The sequence below is a fragment of the Hermetia illucens genome, chromosome 2, assembly GCF_905115235.1.
Source record: "Hermetia illucens chromosome 2, iHerIll2.2.curated.20191125, whole genome shotgun sequence".
Classification (NCBI taxonomy): Eukaryota; Metazoa; Arthropoda; class Insecta; order Diptera; family Stratiomyidae; genus Hermetia; species Hermetia illucens.
Genome location: NC_051850.1, coordinates 90,338,719 through 90,348,838, shown reverse-complemented (window position 1 = coordinate 90,348,838; position 10,120 = coordinate 90,338,719). Strand labels below are relative to the sequence as shown.

The window sequence follows — 10,120 nt, the reverse complement described above, 5'->3', positions numbered from 1 at the left end:
TGATTGCCGTCCTACGAAACAAGCCTCCGATAAAATAGCATGAGGAGCGCACTGGCCCGCGGCGCATTAAATGGTGGCGATTTGGTGAGAAGAAACGATCCCACTCAAACGATTGCCGGCCATTACGAATGTGGAAGAATCATGGAACCAAATGAAAGACACGATTCACAAAGCGGCCTCTGCAACCCTCGGGGTCACCAAGTCGGGTAAGCGGTACATCAATGAAGGTTCGTGAAAGGAAACGCCTCTACCACAAATTTCTCGACGATAAAACGCCTGCTAATTGGAAAATTTATAAGAATGCCAACCGGGAAGCAAAGAAAGCGGTCGCTGTCACCTGAGCGAACCATTACAAAAATCTTTACGATAAACTGGACACTCGGGATGGCGAGAGAGATCTGTATCGACTTGCTAAAAGCCGTAATGAACGTACACAGGATATCGAACACTTCTGTTGCATTAATAATGAGAACGGTAATTTGCTTACCAACCGTCGAGCCGCAACGGATAGATGGCGAGAATACTTCAAACAGATTTCAACTGAAGAATTTGCTCATCCTCCACTTCGAGAATCATTACCCACATTTGGAACAGTTCCACCTGTCAGCGGAACTTTCCAGTTAACCCGTTGGGGAGTTACGTCTCCACGTACTCGAGGAGGGTGATCAGACCCGAGTCTGCAAGGGATTCATCTTAAGTGGCTCTGCCGTGAAGCCTCACCGGAGGTTATCTGGTACCATGGGAACCGGGATGGCCCTCTGAGAGCATATGCTCGAGGAGAATTCCTGGAGGATGTGCTTTCGGCCCGGTTATTTGCGGTTGGCCCTAGTGGGAGTTTCATGGTGGTTGTGGTTATGCCTACATCGCAGGCAGAGCTCCTCGGAGCTCGAGCGTGGAGTTGCGCTGTACAACTCGGGTGCCGTACTCCTTAGTTGCGGCAGAGGTGTTAGATAGACCTCGCATCCACTGGTATGAATGCTGAGCCTGCACTCAGTATAAACCAGGACCGCTGTGCTTGCATGGCGGGGCTCTGATTGTGGTCCCAAAATCAATCCGTGTCTGAAGAGGACCGTGGGATTATACCTTCACGGTAGGGACTCACCTTAAACCCCCAGGACGTTCATGTCAGCGGAACTGGTGCTCAGAGGTGGCGGTGAGGAAGACGGGGCGGCAACCCAGTCGATCAAACCAAAACCAAGTGGCCGAGGAGAACTTCCATAGTGGTGGCACCGGGAGACGCTGTACTCACTTTGGCTTGCCGGCCGGGATGCAGTATGCGAATGCTCCAAAGGCCTAATCAGGGCGATCAGACCCGAGTCTACACGGGGACTCATCTGAAATGGCAATTCGGTCACGAAACCTTACTAGAGGTATACTGGTACCATGGGAACCGGGATAGCCCCTGGATTCGGGTGAACTCCTGTTGTATGTGAGTACAGCTCGGTTGTTTGCGGTTGGCCCCCTAGTGGGAGTTTCATGGGGGTTGTGGTTATGCTCAAGCGAGAAGAGACCTTCGGGCCTCGGCGTGGTGTTGCGTTTAAACACGGGTGCCGTACTCCTTAGTTCAGTAGAGATTTAGGTAATTCTTGCATCCACCAGTATGAATGCTAAGTCATGCACTTGGTGTAGACTGGTACCATTGTTGCTTGTCTCAGCGGGGCTTTGATTGTGGTCACAAAATCAATCCGTGTCCTAAGAAGACCGTGGGATTAAGTCTTCCAGAGAGGTGCTCACGTAAAACCCTCAAGGACTTAACTGTCAGCGCAACTGAGGTCGAGGAGGCAATAAAACGAATGAGATCGAGAAAAGCCAGAGGACCTGACGACATCGCATCTGAGCTCTGGAAACCGAAGAGCTGGGACTCAACACTATGGCCCAGTGAATTCTTTAATCGGGTTATTCAGGAAGGAAGAACACCACCTGACCGGCAAGAAAGTACTACTGTTCCAATATGGAAAAAGAAAGGTAGTCCAGCAGAATGTTCAAATTACCGTCCGATCCGGTTACTTTCCCATACCATGAAGATTTCTTAAGGCAACTACGGAATTACTGAAGCAATACACGCTGAGAAACATCGCCTTCTTTACATTGCATTTCTGGATCTAGAGAAAGCGTTTGACCGTGTGCCACACGAACTCATCTAGTATGCTTTACGACAACACTTAGTGCCAGAAGAACTCGTGCGCTGGGTCCAATTGCTCTACCACGTTCCGAAAAGTAGAGTTCGAAGTATGGCGGGTGTATCAAAACCGCTTCGTGTTTCTGTTGGTGTTCATCAAGGAAGCGCCCTCTCACAACTCCTCTTTGTTCTTATTATGGACACCGTCACACGGGATATCCAACGTCCTGCACCCTACACACTGCTTTATGCAGATGATGTTTTTCTAGCATCTGATAGCAAAAATGATCTCGAGCAACTTGTCCAAAAATGGAATGGTCGCCTCATCCAACACGGTCTCAGATTAAATCTAAACAAAACTGAATTTTTGACGACCGATACCCATGAAACAGGCACAATCACTGTCAGTGGCAGTGATCTGCCCAGAACTGAGCGATTTAAATACCTCGGGTAAACGCTATCAGCCAATGGAGAACTGCCTCACGCATTAATGCAACCTGGATGAAAGGGCGTTCCACAATTGCTGTTCTTTGTGATCGACGTATCAACGAACGTCTTAAATCTAAAATTTACCGCAAAGTCGTCCGTCCTGTTGCTCTCTATGGTTCTGAGTGTTGGCCAACTATAAAAGACAATGAACGGCGTCTTGCGGTAATTAAGACGAAGATGTTACGTTGGACTAGTGACGTGACACGTTTTGATCACATCCGAAATGAGGATATCCGCGATCGTTATGGGGTTGTACCGATCGTGGAAAAGTTGCGAGAGAGGCGTCTTCGATGGTATGGTCATGTAATTTGTGCTAACGATAATTTACCTGCCAAGATTGGTCTGAACATCGAAGTCGACGGTAACCGACCAAAAGGCAAGCCGAAACAACGTTGGTTTGATACGCTGGATGGGGATTTAAAAGCCTCGAGATTGCACCCAGATCAGGCATTCGATAGAGCCAAATGGCGAAACCGATCACGACGAGCCGGCCCCGCTTGCGAACGGGAAAAAGGCTGAAGAAAAAGAAAAAGGGATTTTCTTCCTGGAACAATATAACTCAAATTACTGCACTAAAGCTGGTAGTGTCTAGCATACATTCGTATAGCATATTATAATAATTTTATAAAAAAATTAAATGGACAATTAAGAAAAAACTTTCGTTGATGACCACGTGCTTTAAATACATAATCTAACCTCTAAATTTTAAAATAACGGCTTCTAATCGTAAGTACCGTCAAAATCGACCTCACTTGGTGTCTTCTTAGTTCTTGGTGATAGACGAGCAACACGCTCTATCAACCCTCAACGCAAGGAGTCGTCCTTCATATATCGATTACGTTGGCAATATAGGCACTGTGCTAGCCATTAGTCCGATTTAGTCTTTTTTCAGACCTGAGGACAACCAAAACCACACACACATACAGGATGTGTCGAGGTAGGGTCTATTATAGCTGAGGATCCGATTTGGAATGTTATCATAACATACCTTTGGATGACTTGGGTGAGTTTATTGGCGGAATTATTTATGGATACCCGGTGAGGTTCAGATGACTAATCAATGTTTGATATTTTGTCAGCTATGCTTTAATTTATATGGCTCCAGTTTACGAGTTGGACATCTGGGTCAGTTTTCGGTATCAGTTGGTGTTTGATGCTAAGGACAATACTGTTATGGTCGTTTCTTCCTGGAATGGTGGGAAGATCGTGAGGTAAAGGAGAGTGAAGAAAGCGTGACAGGTTGTGGGTTAGGAAAACCAAAAAAAGACTAAATTTTCCTTGATTAATAAAAAACTCACTGAACAAAATGACGACTGGTCCTCGAAATATCAATATATGATGAATAAATAATTTTTTTTTCGGCATTCAAGGAAAGTTTAGTTTTTATTTTTGTTTTTCTAACTATAAACAAGCCGAACAAAGCGACATACGCAATAGTTAGAAATAGGTTACTGCTTACTACGAAGAGGTCTTGGAATGAATGGTTATTATTTCGGTGGTAGATAGATTGTGACGTAGGCAGGATAGAGGAATCCTAAGTGTACCAGTTAAATATAGAAGTGCCATTAGAATTAGTAAGGTTGTTATACCTGAGCCTGGCATTGAAGTCCCCACCAAAGAATAGAGGTGGTTACTTGTTTGTCGTGATGGGATGCTTCTTAAAGTATTTTATTAATCGGGAAAGTTCATGTGGATCTTGGGTTTGATCAGCGCAGTATAAGGAGCAAATGAATAAAACCGATGCGTTAGTTGTATGTAGTAGCTATATTGGTTCGAGGGAATATTTGTTCTGTTGGCAGGCGGTAAACTTAGACGATTGCAGTTTCACTCCTTCGGAGGTCCGGGCTTTCAGTTCTGACAATTTTATAGTTTGGGGTCGCGAAGTTATGGCAAGCTTTTCGCCTCGTTTCATTGAGGAGAGGGATTTGTGGTTTATGATAAGATTGGAAGAGAGATTATTGACTACTGCGTTTATGTGTAAATGAATTATTTTAAGATACATTTGCGGGACTCATTTAACACCCGAGAGGAGCGATAGTCTCTTCTCCATGTCAGTGTTTATAAATTGATAGTTGGGCATAATTTCAAGCCCCACATGGGATAGAGCTTTGATTTCTGAGTTGAAGTTGAAAGTGGTAATGCATCTCTGTGTTTTGACACAAACCGTAGCTCTGGGTGCTTGTTTAAGGTGTTTGGATAGGGGTTCTTGCCGGTTGGTAGTTTCTTGGGGTCATGGTGGGAGGCTAGTTGGTTGTAGTTGATCGGTTCTGTTGCCTATGAAGATAGGGCTGTTACGGTAACTTGCTGGGTGAAAGGTGGAATATTACACTTTGATGCGGCATGATCAAGCTTGTGGCAGTTTTTCCATTGCATGATATCTTTTGTTCTAACAGCATCAAAAGATAAAACCGTGTGGAACAGAGCGCGAATTTTAGAGAGCTTGACAGACTGGAATTCTGGTCTAAATATAACTAAGAAAAGATCCTTTCTGTTTGCTGCTTGTTTTCCAAAGGCGTATAGCAGAATTATTCTTAGTTTTCGTCTTTTGGGCATGATCGAGTGTTTGCTCTCCGTGTAATTATAAAAGATCGAGTTGGGTAGCATGCACAGACAATTTCGTCGATCGTAGTTTTTAAGTTAACAACCTTTTCCGTCAGCTGTCGTGATTTACCACTGATTTTTAGAGCGGACCACAGGCCGTTTGATACCGCGCGGGACATTTCTGAAAGGTATGTGTTATGCTTGCTAATGCTACGGATTAACGATTTCCGCATTTTCTCATGGAACTTGCGCTCCCTGTACAGACCGAGTGCTGCTGAGCAGCTAGCCGATACCCTGTCCCAATATAAGGCTGATGTAATACCGTTGCAAGAGGAGACTGCATACTCGGAGAAGGATACCTTCTACGAGGCACTTGAGCGGACGCTCGAAGCCTCACCCAAGTATGATAGCAAAATCATACTTGGAGATTTCAATAGTCAAATAGGGAAGGAGTTCGTATTCAGGCGATACGCTGGCACCCATAGCTTAGTTTAGGATTGCGCATTATTCAGTTAGCAGTATCGCATGAAATTGTTGTTGGAAATACCTGGTTTGCGCGGAGAGCGGTCCACAAACATACGTGGGCCTCTCCAGACGGGACCACTTTCAACCAAATTGACCAAAAAACATAGGGGGGGGGGCAATATAGACTCGGACCGCTATCTCATTGACATTGTGCTCCGAGCTCGAATCACGACACCACCTAAAATCCCCTCTGACAATTAGGTGAGAGTGAATACTGAAGCCATCCACAACACAGCCCTCCGCGACAACTATAAGAGAGAAATGGATGCCGCAATAACCGCAGTCAACAGAGGTCCTGGACATGAAGCATCAACAAATGATTTTCACAACCACCTGAAGAACCCCGGCCGCAAAAAAGTCGGAAAGGCTGGTTTGACGGTGAATGGAAACTAGCTACGGAACAGAAGAATACTGCATACCGAGTAATGTTCCATTTTCAAAGAACGCGGGCACGCGCAGAGACTTATCACGAACTACGTCGAGCGGAGAAGCGACTTCACAGACGAAAAAATGAAGTCTGGGAGAACCAACAAGTCTGTGAACTAGAAAGGTACAGGAAGCAACCGTACCAGGCACGGAAGTTTTACCAACAAGTCAGCAGGATGAAACTTTATAAACCTCGATGTTCATCCTGCCGAGACAAAGAGGGAAATCTGATTTCCGACAGAATGGGCATATTGGAACGATGGGTTGAGTACTTTGATGAACTACTGAACAACCAGAACATCCCTGGAGAAAGTGATTCATAATGCTGAGGTAAATGCAAGAGGAACGATCCTCTTTAAGTCCACCCAACTATTGGCCTATGCTGACGATATCGACATCATGGGAAGAACGACCCGAGACGTACAAAATGCCTTCATCCAGATAGAGCAGGCGGCGCGAGAATCAATGAAGGCAAGACAAAGTATATAGTGGCAACGTCAGCACCAAAAGCCAACCAACCAACAACATCAAACGGGAAGAATAAAGATAGGAGACTACAACTTTGAGACCGTTGATAATTTCTCCTATCTAGGGTCGAAAATTACAACCAAAAACAGCTACAACGATGAAATCTGCGCACGCTTGTTGGCTGCCAACAGAGCCTGTTTCAGCCTACAAAAACTGCTCCGCTCGAAACGCCTCACCATAGGGTCAAAGCTCTTACTGTACAAAACAATGATCTTGCCAGCCCTCATGTATTCCTCGGAGAATTGGGTTCTTAGCAAAAAAACTGCGAACTCTTGACCGCGTTCGAGAGAATAATCCTCCGAAGAGACATGAGGATGGACGATTCCGGAGCCTACATAATGACGAAATCTATGAGCGATACCATGACCGTCCGGTTGTGGATAAAATCCGGCTCAACAGGTTACGGTGGGCGGGTCACTTAATCCGTATGGATGAGGATGATCCCACCCGGAAAGTCTATAAGGGCAATATGTATGGTAGAAAAAAAGACGAAGCATACCCTGCCTAAACGATGGCGTAGGTCAGGACGCTAGACAGCTTTTAGGGATACCGAATTGGTGGACCTCGGCGCAAAACCGGGATGTCTGGAGTTCCTTATTAAGGCGGGCCTAGTCCGGATACCGGTTGTTGCACCGTTGATGATGATATGTTATGCTTATGATAAAAATGGGGAGCAAAGCAAAGCTTCTCTGTGTAACTAAAAAATGGCTTCTTTCGTGACTTATTTTTTCAATACTTACCATTTTGCTAAACGAAATAAATTCTGATATACACAGCGCAACAATCAACACGGAGCGTAGCAAGTTTAGTTCAGCGCGTGTAAATTTTCTTAAGAGTAAGCAATTCTGGTATATAAAACTCCTTTTGCAATTTTTAAGATATTGCAAAAAAGATCGAGTGAGAAGAAAGCTTCATTATGTGGGAAAAAACACGAATTTTCACACACCTTACAGTTTTCTCTTTTTTGACAAAGGAAAATTCTAAGTCGAAAGTCACCTTATTTGTCAAACAATGAAAAATCTTTATTCTATGACTGTTTTGTGTGAATAAAATAACTTAGGATTAAATAAATACTGAAAATAACCACTCGTTCTGAAGTATCATTGCCACTTGCCGGAAAATGGATGGTGCAGTGCCGGAAAATAACGTCTAAGAGCGTTTCTTCGTTATGAAAACTTTCCCCGTCTTGAATAACACCTTCGAGCACATGTAGATGTTTGCCATTCCGTACCCGAACACTGCTCCCATGACGTTTGGGATTGGATAAGCTTGCCAGTCCCGGTCCCAGTCCAAAGGGGCAACGATTGAGCCCGCCCAGGCCCCTAGGATCGCGCCAGCTGCGTGATGCTTGTTCAAATCCAAAGCGATGTCCTCAGTTTTTGTTAGTAAATCCGACTTTTCGCAGAAAACCGCTTGAAGCGCACCACTGGCGCCTAGCAGGAGCACAGTTGGCGTCACGGTTAGCAGCGTAAGGACAATGGACAGCACGAAGGTCTCCTCGTAACTCCCCACGACGGGTGCTCCCAGAATAACGCAGGTGAAGGCGTACAGCATTGTGCACACGGATTGAATGAAAATCCCCTTGAAAACGTTGCCAGCCGATGGGAGTGATGATTTCCGTTTCTGCTTCTGCGGAACAATCTCTTTATCGTTTTTGTTGAAGTAATTGGTGAGGAATATTTTCAGCAGTTCTCCAACGAGCAGGATCGGAATGATAAGGGACTCGGAGAGTTTGCCAATTTTGACCCAACTGTGCCCGTGCGCTGTGTAAGCCATGCATGCCAGCACAGTCGACAGGCTTATTGAGACATAGAGAAGCTGCTGTTTGGCGCGGACTTGATCAAACTTCACATTCATTTCAAAAACTCGCGATTTAGAAGTGAAGACCTGACGACTGCAATATTTACAATCCGGAATAAACGTCAATAATGTCAAAATGACATTATATTTTGTTCCGAGTTACGTTCGGTTTGTGAACTATTTTCATAACTAAACCCATTGAACCTGAAACTAACGGGGAAATCCCCATTTAGAATCTACAACTGACGGTACATGAAGAGAAAAAAATCCAATCATTAAAGTAAATGATATTATCCTTGTTACTGTTTGGAGATGAACAATTACTCTTGGTACGGATGATTGTAGCTTTCTTCTAGATATTGGATATGAATATCCTTAGCAACTGGGATTCGGAGTCAAAATGCTGCCATCGAATTGAACCGTAATCTATTTTAATTTCAACGAGTAAAGATGTCCTTTTAAATTTCTAGAGTTTTCTTTCCGTAAAAATTCACTTTATGCAGTAATTAATGAATGCACTTTCGAATACTGATGTACCGCGAGAATGTTAGAAGAAAGCAAAAATGCATCGCACATGAAACACACTTTTATTTTTAACATTGCATCGATATTAGAGCTCTTTATTGAAAAATCTTATGTCGAAATCAACTTCTTTTTATATTTCTCGACAAATTAAGGCCTACTCCGCCACAGAGAACACCGGTGGTGGCAATTGCCAATCGAATGTTGTTAACCCTGCTGTGCCACAAACAAGCAGCTTATTTGACACAGTGCTTTTTGAAAAATTTCTGTTGTAATAGTTCAAAATCTATTTACAATATCAAAAAGGTTTGAATGTCATTTTAAAGAAGGGAGGTCGTTGTTTAATTAAGAAATTTTTGTTTTTCAAGACAGAATTGTGTAAAGGCTAGAAAACGTCCATATCAAAAAAGTACAATAGTTTATATTACAACTTATTTGAAATAGTTTCACATTATTGTTAAATAAAATATTTGTGCTAATAATTGTTTTTTAGTTTGATATCCTTTCGCTTTAATAACAGCCTGGAGCCTATTTGACATTGAGTTAACCAGCTTTATTTCAGGAGACTGTACTGGTGGTGACATTACGTGAGAACAGTTCCAAATCAGCCAAGTTTGCATATTTCCAGACTTGTGTTTTGGATTATTATCATGATAGAAGCAGAAATTTTCCTACGCGCCCAGATTTTCGGTACTTTCCAATAATTTTGTTTAGTTTGCCGAGGTAATGCATTTAGTTCATTGTTCCCCCAATAAAAACTAGGTTACCAACTCCGACTGCGGACATGCTTTACAATTGTTTTCAGGTTCTCTTTGTTCAGCTTGGTATTTGCTTTGCGCTAGTCATAAGATATTCCATAGGACTTGAAAATGTTAAACTTTGATTTTTCCGCAAAAATTACGGCATTTTAAGACGTGGAATAATTATTTATGTTCTCCCTGGCAAAGGCAAAATGGCTTTTGGTCTTTGTTGTTGAAATACACGGCTTCTTTCGAGCTACTCGGCCGTTCGCAGCACAGGTCGGACTGTTTCAGAACTGCGCGATTTTCCTGGTTCATCATGAACCTCACTACCAACTTCGGAGCAGATAGCTTGGGGTTTACTTTGATTTTTCGAATAATTCAACGCTCGTCTGGCTCGCTAAAAATTTTATATGCGATTTTCTGCCAT

The 10,120-nt window shown here is 43.6% G+C and overlaps 1 protein-coding gene across 1 annotated transcript; it reads right to left on the bottom strand.

Moving 5' to 3' along the window:
* Nucleotides 1-7,636: 7,636 nt before the first annotated feature.
* LOC119648114 (glycosylphosphatidylinositol anchor biosynthesis protein 11) lies at nucleotides 7,637-8,567 on the bottom strand. The gene has a single exon (XM_038049636.1). The coding sequence runs from the start codon at nucleotides 8,483-8,485 to the stop codon at nucleotides 7,778-7,780; it is 708 nt and encodes a 235-aa protein (XP_037905564.1). The 5' UTR covers nucleotides 8,486-8,567; the 3' UTR covers nucleotides 7,637-7,777.
* Nucleotides 8,568-10,120: the final 1,553 nt, after the last annotated feature.